Raw genomic sequence first — 22,413 nt, forward strand, 5'->3', positions numbered from 1 at the left:
TTTTCAACCTCTCTATGAATGTTTTCCCATAGTCTCAACCATCTTGAAAATACTTTCTACAGCCCTAGGTTCCCTTCTAACCCCACCCTCTTTTTAAAAGTCTCTCCTCTGCCTCACTTCTTAATATACTGCACTCTGGCTCACATACTCGTATTGCTACAGAAATCACCCTTGTCAAGAGCACCAATTACATCTCTGTTGCTAAACTCAAAATTCTTACTTTATTTAGCCCTGGCTAGTTGGTTAGAGCGATGTCCCAACACACCAAGGTTGTGGGTTGGATCCCTGGTCAGGGCCCATATAAAAATCAACCAATGAATGCATAAATAAGTAGAACAAGAAATCAATGTTTCTCTCCCTCTCCTCTCTGTCTCTCTCCCCCTCCCTCCCTCACTCTTTCACTCTCTCTAAAATAAATTATTAGGGTGGGGTGGAGGGGTGGGGAGAAAATGCAGACAACTGTAATTGAACAATAAAAAAATGTTTAAAATCAATTATTAAAAAACAAAACAAAATTACCTTATAAACTCTCTGCAAATTTGATGGTCTTGATTACATTTTTTGTATCTTGGCAATAGTCACACTTTTCTTTTACTCCTCTTTTATGGGTTCTTCCTCATTCCTAAATCCTCAGTCATCAGGTTTTCTTCCTACCCTGCAGATAATTATCCTGGGTAACTTTATGCACGTCAATGGCTCCAGTTATGACTGTATTTGATGATTTCTAAATAAATCAGTCAAGATACTTGATACACACAACAATGATCTTTAAGCAGAAAAAATCTTAATAGCACATCTGTGCCCATCTACCATCACTGCTAATGAATTTAGCTTTACCTCTCTTACTCGTCGATCAGAATCCCTGGTGGAAACAACCACTTGGGTGACACTATAATTTATATATCTGGCTGGCTGCAAAGGGCCAGGGAGAGAGATCTGAATTTTTTAGGGAGAGGAAAGCTTTGCTTCTTGTCAAAATAAATACAATATGGAATTCCCCAAATCTTGGGTGGGGAAGGAGGTGAGGAGGAATGCTTCATGGGTTTATCCATCTATGTGGCTTCCTTGTGCAGGAATGCCTGGCCTCTAGCGATTGCCCATACTCTCTGAGAGAGAGCGAGCTAGGGTTTATTACCTCAGGGCAGCTTTTGTGAGCACCCTCTGTGCACCCCAGTCTAAGTTAGATGAGCTCTTGTGTGCTTCCGTTACCCACTTTATATACCTTGGTCAGCACACTGTTCTGTTTGCTTGACTCCACCTCTCTCTCCCAGATTATTGTACTCTTCAAAGTTGAGTGAGATCCAAGAGTCTCCAGCCCAGAATCCAGTTCAAAGGAAAAGATCAGCTGGGGTAAGGTGCCTTAGTGGATAGTTTTGGAAAGCTTGAGTTCACTAGAAAAAGAGAAGAAACAGAAAATGGCTAGAAAAGAGTGTCAGTGACAAATAGCCTATTTCGAATTTGCCCAGGACTGAAAAGTCTCACCAGTATATGTTAAATCATATTTTTAAAGATTTCCTGGCATCTTACATAACAGAGTGACTTTGCTTGGCCTCATCATCAGGTTTTGGGTTTCTGTCTAAATTTAGATTCAGTAGCAACCCTCTCCTTGCTCCTGAGTCCAGCTCAAATTCTTCCTTTCCTGATTCCCTAGATGGATTTATTTTTCACTCGTTGAAGGCAAGGACCAAGTCTTTTTCATCCTAACTCCATCCCTATGACCTGGCAAAATGCCTGGCACAGAGTAGGTAATGAATATTTATTTGACTGATAATCACTATGGGAAACAGAAGGGGCATTTTGGGGGGTGGGGAAAAGGAATAGGGAAGTTAAAAAGCCTCCAAAGTCCTTTAGTGATCCCTGGTTTGGTTCACAGCTATTGTCTCTTTTGTTATGCTAAGTAGAAGTCCTAATGAATTGCAACCCAATCTTTTATTCCTGATTTACTCTGCTACTGCTTTCCCTAGCCCCCACCTGTACCCTTATCCCACATCTGCAGTGATCCATTTTTATCAGAATGTATATAAGTGGGTTATTTAGATGATATATGAATTATATCTCAACAAAGCTGATATCTTTAACACTTTGTATGAACTTTTTCTTCAAGAAACTCATCCTACCCTGGCTGGTGTGGCTCAGTGGATTGAGCACTGGCCTACCAATTGAAAGGTCACTGGTTCAATTCCCAGACAGGGCACATGCCTGGGTTGTGAGCCAGGTCTCCAGTTGGGGGTGTGCAAGAGGCAACCAGTTGATATGCCTCTCACACACTGAAGTGTGAGAAGCACTGCTGTGCAGGGCCTTGTGCTAGGCTCTGTGACAGATGCTTTGATGACAGTATTTTCTTTGATTCCTTTAACAATCCCATGGATCAGCATTAGTGTCTAAAATTTATAAAAGAGGAAGTGGAGGCCAGTAGTAGCAGAGCTGGGATTCAAACCTAGGGCCATCTGCCTTCAGTATCTGTGCTTGCTCTACTATACCCATTGTCTCCCTATTACAGATCTTCTTCATACAGAGAATCACAGTCATCCGTTGGCCTGTTTCCCTAGACCTATGGATGTTATGTAGACCTATTTTGTTAGCTGCAAATAACAGAAAGCCTGAACACAAGTTGTTTAAACAATAAAGAATATTTTTCTTACATAGCGAGTTGGCAGGACAGGCCTGGTACAAAAGCTCAATGCTGTCACTAAAGAGCCAGGCTCCTACTTTCTTTCTGCCCCACCATTTTTATACCGTGTTGGCTGGTAATGTCGTGGTTGAAGGAAGGGTGCTGTGTCTTCAGGCATTGCATCCAAATTCAAGGTAGGAAGAAGGGAACAGAGCAGCAAGGCAGGACTGGCTACAACCCTCCACTTTGAGAGTCTCTTTTTTTATTCATTGTGTGGCAGGATAGTGAGAAGCTAGGAAAATTCCTTGGCAAGTGGTATGGGAAACTGAGACAGATAGACCCCCTGACCTTTTTTTCCCCTAGAGATAACACCTAGGCCTCAGTCATATTTCAGCTCCAGGCCCAGAAAACCAGGCAGGTGACCCTAGGACAAGCTGTAACGACTAATGACCTCCTGCCCTGGTGCCGACCAATCAGTAGAAACCATGACCCTGAGAGGGCACACCTGACAAAACTGATAAATACTCTACTGAGATCTCCCCTAAAAACTCCCCTAAACCGCCGGCCTTTAAAAACCCTCAAAACCAAGGACCCTGAAGGAAGCTCTCCCACCAAGGACTATGCCTTCACCTTTCCCTTCCCCCTCAGCTTCTTCAGCAGGTGTGTATCTCCTAACTCTAAGGATCCCCAGGAGACTTCACCAGCGGAGCACTGGGCGGCAGCAGCTCATCCCAGACTAACCCCCTGAACCTGTCTCCAGGGTCCCCTTTTCTCTAACTTTCCAGTGAGCTGACAGCAGCCCTGCTTTGGCTCGCTTCTTTCCTATAACATTTCTAGAGAGCCAAAGCAGCCCCCACCAAGTCTCTTCTCCTGTTGCTTCTTCTATTCTAGGCCCTTCCTTGTTTTACTGTCCCCAACTTTAATAAACAAACTCCCAAATTACCTGGACTCCTGTTGTGAAACCTTTTCTGCGTGAAGTCAAGGACCCACACACTGCTGGCAGAGTCTAGGGCAGCTCTGTTCAGGGCCGGGTCCCCTTTCCAGTAACAACTGATCTTGTGGTTCTGTCTTCTGACCAGAACTGAGCTGGTCACTGCTGGCTGCAAAAGGAAGGTACGACATGTAGTGTTTAATTTTCCAGCTTCTATAAAAGAAGGTTGGGAAGGAAGAGTTGGGAATAGATGTGAAGTCTGCCAAGCTGCTGTGTATGCCATATCTGAAAGGAGAGTTGTAAGAGAAAGAGGGATGGAGTGATGGAAGCAGGAGAGGAAATATACAACTTCTTATCCTTATGTTGTTGCATAAATAAATACTTTGTACAAATGTAAATGTCAACATTGTACAAGCAGTGTACAAGTAAGGGTCAAAAAAAAAAGGTTTCTCCAGCTTTCATACCCCATGTTATCATTTGTTTTTGTTTTTTACTGAAAAACAGAGTGCCTGCATTTGGAGTCGTGAAGACCCAAACTCCTTCTACACAGAAATCTGACTATTCAAATTCTTCACTCGGTCTTATCTACAATGAATAGAAAATAAAGCTGAAGCTGCAGGGCTCTGGCCGCGGGGCTCAGTTGGTTAGAGTGCTGTACTGACAGGCCACGGTTGCGGGTTTGATCTCCTGTCAGGGCACATATGAGAAGCAACCTATGAATGCATAAATAAGTGGAACAATAAATTGATGTTTCTTTCTTTCTCTCTCTCAAAACAATTTTTAAAAGATTTTATTTACTTATTTTTAGAGAGAGGGGAAGGTAGGGAGAAAGAGAGGGAGAGAAACATCAATCAGTTGCCTCTCACATGCCCCCAACTGGGGACCTGGCCTGCATCCCATGTATGTGCCCTGACTGGGTATTGAACTGGTGACCTTTCACTCTGCAGGCCGGTATTCAATCCACTGAGCCACACTAGCCAGGGCTCAAAACAATTTTTTTTTAACTTAAAAGAAAATAAAGCAGCAGGGAAAATTCCCTGACAGTTCTTCCTCCTTGTGCTCCTTTTACAATGTGAACAATTCTTCTCCAGGCATGACTGTTCTGACATTACTACCTCTCAGCTGGGGAACACTAAACCTGGGTGGATTTCCTCTGAACATGTGAACAAGGCATTCTGCAAGTATAGAAGGAGAAACATCATGGTCGTACAAAGTATGAGTTTAGAGATGTTTGGAGAATAAAGTTATTACACAGGTGCTATGTCTTACTCTCAAGGTCAATTTATAGAACACTGTTCATCCCAAATAAAATCCCCTGTACACTTCCATTGGAGGAATCTGAGAACTGATTGCAGGGGCAACGCCCCACAGTCTGCCATTGGGTGTCCCATTGTGAAGGCAGAATAGCATTTCTAACATCAGGGGCAATGGGATAGCACTCTGGGCAGTAATTGATTTTTGAAACCGGATACATGCAACATTGTTGGTTTTGGCTCAGTGTGGGCCACTAAGAGGTCTCTGTACTTTATGCGGGGATGAAGGCTATTTACAGTCAGGGCTGTACCTCTTGACTAAGGGCATTGGGGGCAGTTCTAGAACAGATGGGCCATTAACTACGAAGCCAAGAAAAGGTCATGATAAAAGCTAGCAGAAGAAAATACAAGTAAATACCATCAAAGAAATTAAAGGATATAAAAAATTCTGTCAACTAATATAAATAAGCTCAGTGCTAGCGTCATTTATCTTTCATACCAGAGAACTGTCGTGTGGGAGTCCAATTTAAAAACAAATGAAAATATCTCAACATTGTACTAACTGGACACCTAAAAGCTGATTACATATATAAGGAAATGTAACCAAATTAAAATAACAGTCTTCAATTTTTAAAAATTTGACCCAGAAGTTTAATTGAACTATTTTTGTACATTCCCCTTTTTACATTGTCTAAATTCCACCAGAAACAACTCAAATTATAGCTGGAATTTTATTTTTATTTTACCTTACCTTTACAAGTAATTTTTAGACATTTTTAGCCTATGCCCAGAGGCCTCTTTTTTAAAAAATAATAAATTTTATTTTTATTATGTTTAGAGAGAAGGGAAGGAAAGCAGAAAGAGAGGGAGAGAAACATCAATGTGTGGTTGCCTCTTGAATGTCCCTCACTGGGGACCTGGCCCGCAACCCAGGTATGTGCCCTGACTGGAAATCGAACCTACAACCCTTTAGTTTGCAGGCCAGCACTCAATCCACTGAGCCACACCAGCCAGAGTCAGAGGCCTCTTTTTTTAAATAACTTTATTGATACACCTTTTTGCTATGAACATTCCTGTACAAATTTTGTGGGGCATATGCTTTCATTTCAGGTACTCGCCTAGGAGTTCACTGCTGGGTCACATGGTAATATCTAACAGTGGCAAACTGTAATGGTGGGGAATTGTAACCTCACCCCACCATTATTTTGACATCGTTTCTGTAAGTGTTGACTCTCTCTGACTAACATTTAGTTTGTAGATAAACAGTATGTTTGTACAAGAATTCCAGGAACTAACTTCAAAAGATATTGACTCCAACTTTCAGTCATTCCAGCTCCACATTTGCTGACCTCCAAACCTAAAACCAGGATGATGAAAGCCAGGATGATGCACACTGGACCGTCGCTTGACCAGTTGTGAGGTCCTTATTGGAACGGACTGTGCTAGTCTGGATGTAGAGAACTTTCCAACCGTCCCCCCACCCCGCCCCACTTGAAGTCTTTATTCTGCTTTCCCTCTCCTTATAAAAATCTCTGCCTGCACTGAGATGGTAAGCTATGCTTTGAGACAAGGGGCCCCCATCTACTCAGATTACTGGCATCTGAACACTCCACTTTCCTTCTCTACAGCACCTGTCTCACAAGTTTCACTTTCCTTGCGGCAGGGAGCCGACCCTGCATTTGGTTATAATAACTCTGTGGAACTGCTAAGCTGTTTGCCGAAGTGGCTACACCATCAGCAATATATGAGAGGTCCAATTTCTTCACATCCTGAGGCTTCATTTTTATATGAAACTGTGGTGGGGGAGAAGAAGGGGGTTCTGTGAAAAGTAACTTCACAGTGTGATCTGATCATGAATTTCTAACTGGGCAGGTTGTGGTGGGTAGTCATGCCCCAGGTATATAACTTCTTTAGAGAAAGGTATTAAGCCATTGTGCATTTAACATCCCTTTGAAATATCAGAAGTAATACCCCTCAAAGTGGGTGTTAACCCTCAGGAGAGCACATAACATTGTTCACTATCCTATAATCCAAACCCCACTTTGCTTTCTTCCTCCTTCCTATATCCCCTTTTTAATTTCAAATGCATAGAAGAAACTGTAAAAATGGCATTTATTCTATGGAGTATTTGAGATCTTGCTCCCCAGCATACGTCATCAGTTTGGCTCAAATAAACTCATTAAAACTTCTCTACAGTCCTGGCTAGTGTAGCTCTGTGGGTTGAGCCCAGCCTATAAACCAAAGAGTTGCCAGTTCAATTCCCAGTTGGGGCACATGCCTGGATTGTGGGCCAGGTCCACAGTTGGGGGTGTGTGAGAGGCAACCGATCCATGTCTCTCTCTCACCTTGATGTTTCTTCATTGGGAACCACCCTGCCTGATTTCAAAAGCTGTAACTACTCACGGCTAAGGTTGAGTAAAGAGACGTTGGGACCATAAGCCACTAAGGAGACAAAGCTTATCTTTCTGGCAGGGGCGCTGCCTCTGCCCACTTTTCTTCACCCTGCTTGGCCCCAGACAGATGACCGGTTAGCCAATGACGGGTAAGATCCCTCAAGGGAGGGATGACCTAAGACAGGCACAGTTGTGAAGGGGCCCTCAGGGAAGGACTTGGGGGCTATAGAAAAAGGGGGTGATGGACCCTCGCCCCTCAGCTTTGACATAGGCTGAGTCCTCATTCTATCTGTAAGAAGTCTCCTAATCTCTTGGCTGCCTTACTTCCCCTGCCTGATTTAAGCCTGAAACAATAGCAGAGGGTGATCCAGCCCTGGGCAGGAACAGGAGGTTCCCCTGGGCAATCAGACCTAAGAAATCCTGTGAAACCTACTTTGCTAAGAATTCCTTCAATTTTCTGATAAGGGTCCAAGCGTGAAATGAGTTTGTTTCCCAAAGTCTTATAGCCCTTTAGCTAACTGACCCTGACTCAGAATAAGCCCTCAAAGCTCTTTGAATGTTATCTATTGTTTGACCCTTAGTGCCTGACAATGATTGATGAGCTTTTCCTGTATTCCTGTGCAAAGTGAATCCAATAAAAGCCCACTGAGGAACAGATTGGCCACCTTTCCTCCCCAAGCAGATCATTTCTTGGTAGACTTATTCTCATCCATGGTGGATGGGAGGGCTCTGTGGGCAGAGGTCCCCCCACATTTCTTTCCCTCTCTTCTCCCTTCCTTCCCCTCTCTCTAAAAAAAAAAATATTCTTTTAAATCTCTACAGGTTTAGATATTTCTTTCTTTTTTTCTTTTTTAATTTAATTTTTAAAATTTTTTTAAAGTATTGATTTTTTGAGAGAGAGGAAGGGAGAGTGAAAGAGAGAGAGAAACACATCCACACATTTCTTACATCAACAAAACAAACACAGAGAAATCAACCAGTTCCAGCCACAGAAAGTTTCTTTTCAGGGCAAATATCATTTTTTTTTTCATGAATGAAAATGTGTTTTATCATCTCTTCCATTCCCAAAGTCTGTATTTCATGATGACCGTATGATCCACATGGAAGAGGAGAAGAACAATACATGGCTTATTTGGGGTTCAGTAGGGTCCAATAATATCTGCCAGAATGGAATATGGTTTTACCAAAATCCAAATAGGCTTACTGAACGTTTGGTTTCTTGTTTGGATCTTGGTGAAGACAATCATTTATTTTTAACTACCTGAGTGTAATTCTCAGGCACTAACTACTTTAACATTTTGGGACTGTAAATTAGGTGAGGTTCTCGTTTTACAAGTCTAATTAGTGTCTACATCCTGGTAGGGGAACCTTATTAGCTTAAGGGCTCCAGGAGTCCAGCTCCTATTAATCTTAGAAAGGATGGTTGGTCTTCCCAGGGAGAGGGCAGAATACCCGGGACCTGGGAATCTCTGGCCAATTCAGCAACAATTTTCCATCTAAGCCTGCTTCCTCTTCCCACTCAGGCCAAGCTTCAGGCTCACCACCCTTCTTAGGCTTTCCTTGTTTCTCTGCTACAAGAAGCTGTTTGCCAGCAGTTGCCAGTGTGAGGCACCCCCAAAACTACTGGCTTCTTCTCCTGGGTCAGTGTCAATACTCCTACAATCTTCTTGACTAACTTTAATACTAGTTGCTTTTCCTGTCATTAATATTGTACATTTAACATTCACCTCCCCCCAACTCTCCACCCTTCTCCCACCCCTACTCCTCACACTCCACCCTATCCTCCACTTCTAGTGATTGGACTATTGAATGATGCCTGAGGAGGTCTGGCCAAGGAGGGGCCTGAAATCCAAGCTCTAGCCACTTGCCAAGCTGGACAGTTAGGGTGACTTTTTCTCATGTGCCATTTGACTTAGCAGGGGCCAGCCTTTTTCCCTTCCCTTCCCTTCTCTTCCTGGTCTCCTCCTAGTTCATTACCAGGTCTCTCTGTATTTTCTCCCCAGTTGTTGAATCTACCCACTTCCCTCCATCTCCACTGGTCTATCGATTTCCCTCCATCTCCAGTGTCTAGTGGAGGCCACCCTCATTTTTCAATTTAAATTGCTTTCCAATTGTCTGGCTGATTCTTTGGTCACACACCCTTCCAATCATTTCTCACCCATTTGCCAGGGTAACTGATATATTTTTTAACGATTTTATTTATTTATTTTTAGAGAGGGGGCAGAGGGAGAAAGAAAGGGAGAGAAACATAGATGTGAGAAAGAAATATCAATTGGTTGCCTCTTGTACAGGGACGAACCTGTAACCCAGATTTGTGCCCTGATGGGGAATCCAACAGCAACCTTTTGCTTTGCGAGAGGACACCCAACCAACGCTGTACTAGTCAGGGCATAAATGATCTTTTTTGAAGGGAAATTGAAAACATCCACTCCTCACTCAAAACCCTTGATGACTTCCTGTCACTCTAACCATAAAGATCAAAACCTTAACACCACCTCCCGTGTGATCTTGCTCCAAACTCTCAGCCACCCTGCTCCTGCTTAAGTTACCCTGGACTTCTTTTACCTTGTCTTAAGCTTTATCATGACCCGACAGCTCCTACTACCTCAGGTTTCATGTAATATCTTTTGCAGGGAGGACTTTTCTACCTTCACATGAAATTTGCCCCCTCCCCCCACACACACACTGTGCTTTCTCAGCACCCTAACCATTTCCTTTGTAGAGCTTATCTCTGTTATTGAAATGGACGCATTGTATGCCTATGTGTAAAAGTCTGTACCTATGTTAGTTTCTCTTTAAATGATGCAAACTTTCTCATGTATGTAGTTCCTATTGGGGAGTGGGCTAAACTTAAACTTGCCAATTAAAGTTATCTGGTCTTAAACAGTCTCATTTGGGGTAAACTCAGTCAGTTCAAAGTTGCAGCCCTGTCAGAACTTTCCCCTACCCCTCTTGATTTCCAAAGATGCCCTGTGGGATCAAAGGGAAACTTCAAGGAAGTGGCAGAAGCTGGGAACTGTAGCCAGGGTCCTCACTGGCCTCTGCTCCCTGGGCACTCCTGGTCACCATGGCCCTGCTGGCATCAGCTGCTGAACTTGTTGATTGGCAAGCTCATGATTTGTTGTTTCAGTACCTTCAGAGTCTCATGTCTCCCCTTCCCACCCTGATTCCCCCATCCCTGCTCTGCTTACCAGCTGACTTTGGGAGCACTTCTGCTGTTGCTGGGGTCTTCAGCTTTGCCCATCCTTGGGGTCTTAGCCACATTCTCCAGGCATTCCCTGCAAATCAGTTTGCCTTTGGTTTAGGATGACCTGGCCCTTGGCACAGGGCCTATTGGCCTGTCCATGGCTCTCTGCTTGCCTGGCAGGGAGCATACATAGAAAGCTGGTTTTCTGGCATGCCACGTGCAAGTTGTGGGCATCCAGCAGCATTTTCTCACACTCCTCTCCCTCCCTAATGCTGCTCTCTGCTCCTGAGCTCTGCTCAATGTAAGACTTCTGCCAGAACTTGGCAGCCTTCTGAGATGGGCCAGGGGAAGTGGGCTTCCAACTCCCTGTCCCTGCTCCCTTCCCACGTACCTGGATACTTCTGTGCTCCTGCCTCAGCTTTAGGCTCCAAAAGTAAGGGAGCACTGACATAATCACACTGATCTTTTACTCTACCTCTTTCTCCATGAAATTTATCTTTGTCTCTCCAATTCTTATTCTCTCTTGGTTCATAGCTTAAGACTCAGGGAGGTCTTTCCTTGCCTTTGACATAAGATTGACCGTAAATTTCACAAGGACAGAAACTGTTTTATTCATCTCTGGTTCTCAGTGCCTAACATAGTACTTGGCACATAGTGCCAAAACACAAAATAGAAATGTAATACAAATTTGCTGAACAAATATTGTTAATCTGCTTTACCCCTACTAAACCTAAACCCCTTGATTCCCTTATGCAGGACTGTGGAGTCAGTTCCTGGTCCTCTTATTTATTCATTTAACAAGTACTTTTTGAGCCCATACTATGTGCAATGCACCAGGCTTGCTGTTGGAAATGAAAAAGTAAATTCATTAAAACATTTTTATTAAATATTAAATACATCCAAAAAGTTGATAACATATGTGAAGTATAAGACAATTACAAAGTGAACCCTCTCTAAACCTACCGCCCCTCTCCAGTGGTAAATCTTTGCATAATGAAAGCAGATCAAAGTGGGACAGAAATAGATCACTGGAGACCATTTGGGAGGCTAGAGCCGTGCTGAGCAGAGAGTTGAAGGTGTCAGGGGCAGGGCTGTATAAGGCAAGGGAAAGGGTAGGATGGGCTCAAGAGATATTTAGAAGGAAATCTGGACTTGACAGATTGTCACTCACTAATTATGTGACCCAGATAAGTCCCAATCTTTTGAGCCTCAGTTTCTGCATCTGTAAAGTAGGCGGTAATAACTATAGCTATATGTATTCCTTGCACCTAGTACAAAGCTTGGTATAAGATGACACAAAATTCATAGCCTCTGCGGTTAATTCTCTACTGTGTAAGTTCCATAAATGCTGGCAGAATGAAGATTCTGTCAAAGTTGGGGCTGGAACCGCCCATTTCCTTTGGTAGGAAAACGATAAATGGTGGTGACTCTGCCGTAACCGATGCCCATACTTCCCAGGAAAGGCGGCCTGGATGAGAGTCTGGGCCAGGATCAGCTCGCATCCTAGCTCTGCCCACATTCCAGCGGGCCCCGCCCCCGGGCAGCGCGCGCCACCGAGCGCGCCCGGCCCCGCCCCTGCTGGTGACGTGCACGGCCGAACGGGCCGGGCGGGCTACACAGAACCTGGTGCTTCCGCGCTCTCTGGGTCGGTGGGGCTTCGTGGCGGTGACTGGGCTTTGCGTAGTTTCGCCTGCTCCCTCACTTCACCCGTTCTGTCTCGTCTCATAGAGTCGGGCTCGGCCTGCGTTTCTGTCGGAGTCCAAGGAAAGGGTGAGTGTTGGCGGGAGCGGGATGGGGCCGGACGGGAGCGCGCGCCGCTCTCCCCGGCCTTGTCTGGGCGGGGGTGGCGCGGGCACGTGCGCGCCCCTCCCCCACTCCGCCGGCCGCCGGGCGCGCGGCCCGAGTGTGGAGCAGAGGGAGGCCGCGTGTGACTGCAGAGAGTAAAGGATCTGGAGGAAGACACTGGCTCTCGGGTGAGTGTGTATGTCCGGGGAGTCTCCAAAGCGGGAACCCGGAGTGTGTGTGTGTGTGTGTGTGTTGCGGGGAGGGGGGTTCCTTTTCTAAGGGGCACGACGCTCGCTGAAGGGATGGGGGTCCCTTGATCTCCAGTGGCCGGAGGATGTTAAGCTCGGATTGGAGACGAGATTTGGCCCCAGCTCTAGCAAGTTGTATATTTACCAACAAGAATCCTGGAGTCTCCCTCCAACCTGTCGCCCTTCCTACCGTCCCCCTCCTCCGTGTAGGATGAGTAGGGTTTAGAAAGGTTGGAGGATCTTCCACAGATGGTGCCCGCATCAAAGCAGGAAAGTGTGAGACAGCACGGGGTTGGAGTGGAAAGCTTGGGAAAGTGAGTACTTGGAAGAAAAGCTGGTTTGGTGGGTTGTGGCCAGATTGCAGAAGACAATGAGGTTTATATCGTAACATTTTTTCCTGTTATGAATGGAATTATGTTAAAAATAGACAGTAGAGGAAAATATAGCCGATAATCCTTAGACTTTCATATGTGTTAGCTAGTCTTTGCATCAAAGCTTGTAACTTATAACAATTAAAGACTACCTACAATTTCCTATTCCCTTTTCTGGTTAGCATGTAAAATGCGATGGGATATGTAGTATTCAGCACTATCATTTCCTCTTTCTTAATTAGCGAGTAGCAAATATTCATCATGGAAAAATTTTAAAATAGACAAGCAAAAAGAGAAAAAGTACCCATAGTTTCCCTGTCTACGGAGATTATCATTGAGGGTATATTCTTTCAAAGATAGGAGCAGAGGCAACCCTGATTAGAATTCCATTTTTATGGGAATTCTTTGAAGGTTTCAAGTAGGTGAGGCTCATAATCTGACTGCTATGTGGAGACCAGTTAAGATAGTGTTTGCAGTATCTTGAACTCCATGGTAGTGGATATAGGAAAGGTAAAATTATTAAAAAATATTTTGGAGGAAGAATGAACAAGACTTGGAAATGGGTTGGTTAGAGAAAGGGACATGTCTTTGCTTTTCAGTATTTGCTTTGAGCAACTAGGACTAGATGGTGCCATTTACTGAGGAGAAAAATGGAAGAGAAATTTGAGGTGGGAAAAATCACGAGTTATGAAAGATTATGCTAATGAAATAAGCCAGTCAGAGAAAGACAAATGTCATATGATCTCACTTATATGTGGAATCTAATTAACAAAATAAACTGACAAGCAAAATAGAAACACAGGCATGGACACAGGCAACAGACTGACAGCTATCAGAAGGGAGGGGGGAGGAGGGGACTGAATGAAAGAAGGGAAGGGAGTAGCCGGAGAGCGTAGGCTCTGTATGCAGAGCCTATGACACAGACCAGTGTGGCGATGGCCAGAGGGGGTGGGTGCGGGGTCTGGGTGGAGGGGAGCAAAGAGAGGGTAAATGGGGATATCTGTAATAGTGTCAATAGTAAAAAGAAAGAAAATATCGTGAGTTTTGTTTTGAATGTATTAATTTAAAATGCCTATTAACTAGGAAGTCAGTATGTGGAGGAGGCAGTTGGATGTACAGGTTTGGAACTCACAGAAGAGAGCCTAAAGCTGCAGAGAAAAATTTGGGAGTACTCAGTTATATAATTGATGTCAAAATTTTGGGACTATATGAGGTCACTTAGGGAGAAAGAGTATAAATAAGAGGTGAAAATCGAGGCACAGGCACTCCAATACTGTGAGGTCTGGTAGAGGAAGAAAACTGAGCACAGAACAGGAAGAAACAGCCAGTGAGGTAAGAGAAAAAGCAAGAGACTGGTGTCACGGAAGTCAAAAGAGATGTTTCTGGAAGATGGAAAATTGGTACTTTCATCAGCATTTTTCAGATGTTTTTGATAAGATGTACAATTGGATTTGGCATTATGGAGGGTTTATTTGATTTGATTTGATACATTTTTAAAAGATTTTATTTATTTATTTTTAGACGGGAAGGGAAGGAGAAAGAGGGGGAGAGAAACTGTGTGGTTGCCTCTCACATGGCCCCCACTGGGGACCTGGCCCAGCCCGTGCTCAATCCATTGAGCTACACAAGCCAGGGCTCGAGGGTTTATTTTATTTTATAATCCTTACCCAAGTATATATTTTTATTGATTTTAAGAGAGAGAAACATTGATCAGTTGCCTTCTGTGTGTGCCCTGACTGGGGATTGAACCGGCAACCTAGGTATGTACCCTGAGTAGGAATCGAATTCACAACCTTTTGGTGTACAGGACAATGCTCTAATCAACTGAACCACCCAGCCAGGGCACATTGTGGAGGTTATTGGGTTTGGTCATTGGTAGTACTCTCCAGAGTTCTAGAAGTGGAAGTTGGGAAACAGATTGGAATAATTGAATGGAATGTGAGGAAGTGAAGGCAGTGAGTGTGAATTAGAAAAAAGTGTTTCTTCTTCAACACACCTCATTTCCATCTACCCCCAAAACTAAATTTGATACATGAAAATTGATGTCTTATTTAATTTTTTCCATTCCATACTAATATGGTTGAAGTTTTTTTCACATTTATTGATCATTTATGAATTTTTGTTCCTGTCCTCTGTGGAGTTTTTTGTCTTTAAAAATTTTTTGTGGGTTTTTTTTTTTGTTTTTACTTTTTTAAAAAAAGACTTAATTTTTAGAGAGAGGGAGAGAGGGAGAGCAACATCAGTGCATGGTTGCCTCTCATGTGCCCTCAACTGGGGACCTGGCCCCCAACCCAGGCATGTGCCCTGACTGGGAATCAAACTAGTGACCCTTCGGTTCTCAGGCTGGCACACAATCCACTGAGCCACACCAGTCAGGATAATTTCTTGTGTGCTTTTTTAAAATTATATTTTATTGCTTATGCTATTACAGTTGTCCTGATTTTCCCCCTTTGCCCCCATCCATGCAGCATCTACCACTCCCTCAGGCAATGCCTCCACCATTGTTCACGTTCATGGGTCATGTGTATAAGTTCTTTGGCTGCTCCATTTCCTATACTGTACTTTACATCCACATGGCTATTCTGTAACTACCTATTTGTACTTAATCCCCTCACCTCTGCACCCATTCCTCCATACCCCCCTCCCACCTAGCAACCATCAAAATGTTCTCTGTCCATGATTGTCTTTGTTCTTGTTTTCTTAGTTTGTTTTTTTTAAAATCAATTGTTGATTTGTATTTTTTGCCATTGTTAATGGTTTTATCTTTTTTTAATAAAAGATTTATTTTATTTTTAGACAGAGGAGAAAACAGGGAGAAAGAGAGGGAGAGAAACATGAATGTGTGGTTTCCTCTTGCACACCCCCTACTGGGGACCTGGCCCACAACCCAGGCATGTGCCCTGACTGGGAATTGAACTGGTGACCCTTTGGTTTGCAGGCCGGTGCTCAATCCATGGAGCCACACCAGCCAGGGCTGATCTTTTTATAAATAAGTCCGTTTAACATTTCACATAGAAATGGTTTGGTGATGATGAAGTTTCTTCTTGGTTGGGAATCTCTTTATCTGCCCATCAATTCAAAATATCTCTGCTGAGTAGAGCAATCTTGGCTATAGGTCCCTGCTTTTCATGACTTTGAATATTTCTTGCCAATCCCTTCCTGCCTGCAAAGTTTCGTTTGAGAAATCAAAAAGGTGACAAGTCTTATTGGAACGCCCTGTAGGTAACTAACCTCTTTTCTCTCTATCTTTAACTTTTGGCATTTTAATTATAATGTGTATAGGAGTGGGCCTCTTTGCATCCATCTTGTTTGGGACTCTCTGTGCTTCCTGGACTTGTCTATTTCCTTCACCAAATTAGGGAAGTTTTCTTTCAGTGTTTTTTCAAATAGATTTCTAATTTCTTGTTCTGCTCCTTCTGGCACCCCTGTGATGTGACTGTTGTACCTCTTGGTCACAGAGGGTGCTTATACTATCCTTGTTTTTGCAGATTCTTTTTTCTTCTTTTTGTTCTGTGAGGTTGTTTTTGCTTCCTTATGTTCCAAATCATTTATTTGATTTTCAGCTTCATCCACTCTACTCTTGTTTCCCTGTAAATTGTTCTTTATTTCAATTAGTGTATCCTTTGTTTTTGACTGGATCTTTTTTATGCTGTTGAGGTCCTTGAGCATCCTCATAACCAGTGTTTTGAACACTGTATCTGATAGATTGCTTATCTCCATTTCATTTAGCTCTTTTTCTGGAGCTTTGATCTGTTCTTTCATTTGGGCTGTGTTTCTTTGTTTCCTTGTTTTGGCAGCCTCCCTGTGTTTGTTTCTGTGTATTAGGTAGAGCTGCTTTGACTCTGTGTCTGATAGTGTGGCCTAATGTAGTAGGTGTCCTGTAGAGTCCAGTGGCACAGCCACCCCTATCACCCAAGCTGGGTATGTGAAGTGTGCCCTTCGTGTGGGCTGAGTACACTCTCCTCTTGTAGTTGAGCCTTGGCCAGTCAGCTGCAGAGATTGGCTGTACCACTGACCACCTACCTCCGTCCTCCATGGAGGATCAGCTGTGCAGGGGCAGGGTGGTGCTCCTATGTGGTGTGTAGCTGTCCACTGGATGTGCTGGCTCAGGGGTTTCCCGGGTGGTGCTGGCCAAGGTCAGCCCCTACCTGTGTTTTGCCTGGGGCCACCATGCCTGAGCTGTAAAGCAATCAGAGATGGCTGCTACTTGTGCTGGGCTTAGAGTTTCCCAGGCCAAGCCAACCTGTGAATCTAGGCTGGCTGCTGCTAGTGCTGGCCCTGGGGCTCACTGAGGCCAGTTGTTGCTCATATGATAGGATTTAGGAAGTTGTACAGTATGGGCCGTGACCCGCCATTCATATGAAAAAGCATCTTGGGTGGGCCTGTAAGTTGGGGCAGAATCTCTGGGAATCTTCAAGGCAGCTCAAACCATGTTAGCCAGGTTGATGGAGTCTCAGATATGACATTAGCTTACTGGGTCTCTGCAGGGAAGGTTTAGAAAAGGGGTAATGGCTTCTGTTTGCCTTGATAGCAGACATTTCACTTACTCCCTGTATACCACAGGTGCCTTTCAAACTGCTACCCTGGTGCTGGAGCTCAGAGGGAGGGAGTGAGTAGGTGAGTTCATGTGTGGGTTGTTTAAGAGGAACTGCTTGGGGCTCCAGCGGTTTCTTCCATCAACTCAATTCCTGTTGCTTTTTGCAGCTGGAAATTGTGGGACTTATCTTCCTGGCGCTGGAACCGTGGGCTGGGGTCACCCCTCCTAGCAGTCTGGATGGATGTGGTTTCTTTAATTCCATAGTTGTCAGACTTCTAGTCAACTTGATTTCTGATGGTTCTGAGTGCTGGTTGTTCTGTATTTTAGTTGTAATTTTGATGTGGTTGTGAGAAGACGTGAGCCCTGTCAGCCTATACCACCATCTTGACCAGAAATCCCCTAATTTATTGTTAAGAGTTCTTTATATAACAAAAATATGTAGCTGACACAGTGGAATCATACAAGATTTGTCTTTGTGACGAGCTCATTTCACTTAGTATTACATCCTCTAGGTTTACTCATGTTGTAGCATGTGTCACAGGCTGAATATTTGAGGCCGGATAATATTCCAGTGTATGTCTATATCTATTTTGATTATCCAAGTGACAGTGAGCACTTCCATGTTTTGGCTGTTGTGAATAATGTTGGTTGTATGAAGACTATAGAAACAGGACCAAAGAATTGTAAAACCATTATTAACATCTTAGAAACATTTGTGTATGTGGAAGCAATTGGAAAATGATTCTGCTGCTTCTCCGCCCCCCCCCCCTTCAAAATCAGATGGGCAAAGTTATCTTGAAAGAGAGCACAAAATTCAGTGGTTCTGATGAGATTCAAATGCCATGAGGACCATAGAATTTTATGTTGAGTAGGTACCTTACAAAGTACATAGCAAATTTTTCAATGGCCATACTTACTGATTTTACTCCTTACCCCAAGAACTGGCCACATCTCATAAGATGTGTCTGCAAGACAGGATTCTAGGACTGTTTTAGGTTTCCTCTGACGTGAGAACTAAAATCTTTCTAAGAATTTCTAGTGACTATATATTACATACTTTTTGTAATTTTAATTATACAATTAACAATTCTTTTTGGGCAGGTTATTTCAAAGTATAGAATATTAAAAGGTTTTGATTTTGGTCTTAAACCTTTTCAAAAACTCAGACTAGTTTATTTGAATGGATGTGATACAGGGTAGTTTCACTTTCTTATATGGTAAAATAAATAAAAATACACACTGGATTTTAAAGACTAAGTACAAAGATAAAAATGTAAAATATCTTATTGCTAATTTGTTTATATTGATTACATTGTTTGAATGATAATATTTTGGGTATATTGGTTGAACAAAATATATTATTAAAATTAATTTATCCATTTCTTTTTCCTGTTTTAAGTGTAGCTGCTAGAACATACTAAATTTGTTTGTGGCTCGCATTTCTTTTGGACAGTGCTGGACTGGACAGCATTACCTACACTGACTCATGACATATTAACAAGTGCTCAATGAAACACAGTTTGGAAGAGGAGCAGTGTCCAGTAGAACTTTTGTTTGTTTGTTTGTTTGTTTGTTGTTATTGTTGAGAGGGGAAGGGAGGGAGAAAGAGAGGGAGAGAAACATCAGTTGGTTGCCATTTGCTCCAACTGCAGACCGAACCTACAAACCAGGCACATGCCCTGAGTGGGAATCGAACCAGTGAACCAGTGACCTTTCACTTTGCAGGCCAGCACCCAGCCAACTGAGCCACACCAGCCAGGGCTAGAACTCGTTACAATTATATTAATATTCTATGTCTGTGCTGTCTAATATAGTACCTACTAGCTACTGATGTCTAGTTCTGAAATGTGAAATATTGAAATGTGGGACAAAATCAAATTTTAAATTTTATTTCATTTTAATTAACTTTAAATTGCCATATATATTGGTAGTGGCTAATGAATCAAGACAGTACAGATCTAGGAGATTTATTGGATTTTAATATAAGTCTATACAGTTTGTGTTTACTATAAGTAATAATAAATGATCAGTAACAATATTTATTGAGTACCTGTTCTGTAGCCGGTACTGTGTAAGTACCACAGAGAGGATTTGTATAATAATAATAAATTGTTTATTGAGACTTTATGTTGCTCATATTTATCATATGCTTGATGTATTGTGAATTCCAAGATACTCTGTGGGCTTACCATGTTTTCATTAAATTCAGCTCCCTTCCCTTCCTCTTCTCCTTCTCTTCCCCATCTCTTCCCTTCTTTTATTTTTCTGCTTTTCCTCTCCCTTTCCTTTCCTTTTCCTTTTCCTTCTAAGGGCCCTTTTGTGAAAACCTGGCTTCCTTTGAAAAGTCTGAATAATGGGCTGCCTTGTTAAAGGGTTTTCTCTTGAAAGGAAACCCATGATTTGTAACAGACGATAATTTCTTTTTTTTAGTAGACTTATGAAGTTGTGCTTTCGGCTTTAAAAGGGATATGTGCACATATATTTGTAAGTAGCAGTATCAAGCTATTTTATTAATTAGTTTATTATTATCTCACAGTGAAGAACGGATGTCATCATGTCTGGAATCAAGCGGACACTCAAAGAAACTGACCCTGACTATGAAGATGTGTCTGTGGCCCTTCCAAATAAGCGGCACAAAGCAATTGAGAATTCAGGTAGAAATTCAAATACTTGGGCAATTACTTACTTCTGTGTTGGCACATGTCTCCCTGTGAGGTGTATAGAAGCTAAAATGAAATGCATTTCCACTCTCATATCTAATTCCAAGAGGTTTGTGAGCAGGATTAACTGAGTGCTCTGTTTAATAGTAGTATACCATGTGTGGCATAAAAGAAAGGAGCAGTCAGTAATGAGGTAGGCTATCAGTTTTAGCTATCATTGTATGTTAGATATAATCCTAAAGTCTTATGTATGATATGTGTACTACCGTGTGCTGTTATATGAGATGATTATAGGTGCTACATGGATTCAGGGTTGGTTTTTTTTTAAGATTTTACTTATTTAGTTTTAGAGAGAGGGGAAGGGCAGGAGAAAGGAAGGGAGGGAAACATCAGTGTAAGAGAAATATCGATCCGTTGTCTCTCATATGCGCCCTGACCTAGAATCAGACCAGTGACCTTTTGCTTTGCAGGATGGTGCCCAACCAACTGAGCCATAGCAGTCAGGACTCGATTAGGTTTTTTATATTAATAGTTATAAATTACTTTAATGTCCATAGAAAGGATGATGGTTTCATGAGACTTTTGGTTTCACAACTGCTGTTGCCAAGATAAGGCTAAGATTATTTTAAAATATTACTTGTTTTAAGTAGATGTTTCACATGGCTCTCAGACGTGATAGGTGTCTTGGAGGTGGTGTATGAATAATGGAAAGTTGGGAAACATTGATCTGGTTTACCCCTGTACACAGGGGCTAGTAGTTAAGGCTCAGGAGCATTAAATTACTTGTTCAAGATCATATAATTAGTTGAAGAGCAGATCATCAATTAAGTGTCTGTAATTACCAAGAATGCTTTAAGCTTTCACACAAAAAGGTGCTAAATTTGAGTTTTTAACACAGATTATTACTGAGATTTATTATTGTTCTTTTAAATAATAAATCTCTATGTTAATACTAGCAGCTGAGTAAAGAAAGCATCAGAGTCATAGAAAAGGTGTTGGAGCTCCATAAGGATGGGGACCCGTAGGGTTCAAGTAGTAAAGAGAATTCTTGTTTCTCCGTGCAGTGGAGTCATACTGTACCCACCCCCACCCCCAAAGTCTTTGTGGGTCAAAATTACCAAGTCATGCCAAACAATGAAATATTTCACTGCCACTTTCCCTCCCATTCAGTTGTAATTTTATTTAAAAGGAAATGTCATTTGCTTTCAGAAACAAGCCAAATAAATGTGAAAATATCATGGAACTCAAATATATCACATGGCATAAATTTTAAAAAAATAAAAAGCAAGAGTAGGGAAACCTAAATGTTTCAGTAAACATCATAATTTCAGTTTAAATCTAAGTTCCCAAATACTCAGCCTAAGCAGGGACAGTTTTTTGTTATTGAGTTACAATTTGCTATTCTTCCTCTTTAGGAGCCCATATTCTATCTAATTCCCAACCATATTTTTATTTTTTTTAAGGTTTTATTTACTTGTTTTTAGAGAGAGGGGAAGGGAGGGAGAAAGAGAGGAGAGAAACATCAATGTGTGGTTGTCTCTCATGTGGCCCCTACTGGGGACCTGGCCCGCAACCCAGGTATGTGCCCTGACTGGGAATCAAACCGGTGACCCTTTGGTTCGCAGCCCATGCTCAATCCACTGAGCTACACCAGCCAGGGCCATATTTTTATTTTTCAGAATTTTTCTCAAAGCAGATTTGGTAGGATGCTTCCCTGGCATATATTATCTTATTTGGTTTATCGTTTGTTTTGTTTTTACTTATTTCATGAAAGAGATAATATAGAAGAGTGGGGGGGGGGGGTTGCCTTGGCTGGTGTGGCTCAGTGGATTGAGCGCCAGCCTATGAACCAAAGAGTCCCGGGTTCGATTCCCAGTCGGGGCACATGCCGGGGTTATAAGCCAGGTCCCTGGTGGGGAGTGTGTGAGAGGCAACTACACATTTATGCTACTCTCCCTCTCTTTCTCCCTCCCTTCCCCTCTGTCTGAAAATAAATAAATAAAATCTTTTAAAAAAAAAGAAGAAGAAGAGTTTATTTTTGAGGAACATAGCATAAAACAGCTTTCAGTGATCTTTGTCTCTATGGAGACTTCCAGTCTTCCCTAAGCGTATCTGCTGGTTTCTGTATACAAGGTTTATATAAACAAGGATATATACAGTAATAATAGAAAATATTTTTTACTTCAAATATGAGAAAAATCAGTCATTTGCCTCTGCAGACATATCTATAAGAATGTTTATACCGCCCTGGCCAGTGTGGCTCAGTTGGTCAGAGCGTCGTCCCATAACTGAAAAGGTGCAGGTTTGATTCCCAGTCAGGGCAAATACCTGGTTGTAGGTTCAGTCCCTGGTCCAGGCGTGTATGATCCCTGGTCCAGGTGTGTCTGGAAGGCAACCAGTTGGTGTTTCTCACATCAGTGTTTCACTCTCTCCCTCC

General features: G+C 42.6%; 1 protein-coding gene across 7 annotated transcripts in view; it reads left to right on the plus strand.

Annotated features, from left to right (window-relative positions):
* Positions 1-11,964: 11,964 nt before the first annotated feature.
* YEATS2 (YEATS domain containing 2) overlaps positions 11,965-22,413 on the plus strand; it is an 85,310-nt gene continuing 74,861 nt past the window's right edge. For 6 of the 7 annotated variants that reach the window (XM_045198560.2, XM_053918134.1, XM_053918135.1 and 3 more), the window contains exons 1-2: positions 11,965-12,145; positions 19,853-19,970. In XM_045198560.2, the coding sequence (XP_045054495.2) occupies positions 19,871-19,970 (100 nt within the window). In that variant the 5' untranslated portion in view covers positions 11,965-12,145; positions 19,853-19,870. Of the gene's footprint in view, positions 12,146-12,187; positions 12,349-19,852; positions 19,971-22,413 lie in introns of those variants that run through there. The other variant, XM_045198570.3, reaches the window with a different exon arrangement.

Source organism: Desmodus rotundus, chromosome 2, assembly GCF_022682495.2.
Source record: "Desmodus rotundus isolate HL8 chromosome 2, HLdesRot8A.1, whole genome shotgun sequence".
Lineage (NCBI taxonomy): Eukaryota > Metazoa > Chordata > Mammalia > Chiroptera > Phyllostomidae > Desmodus > Desmodus rotundus.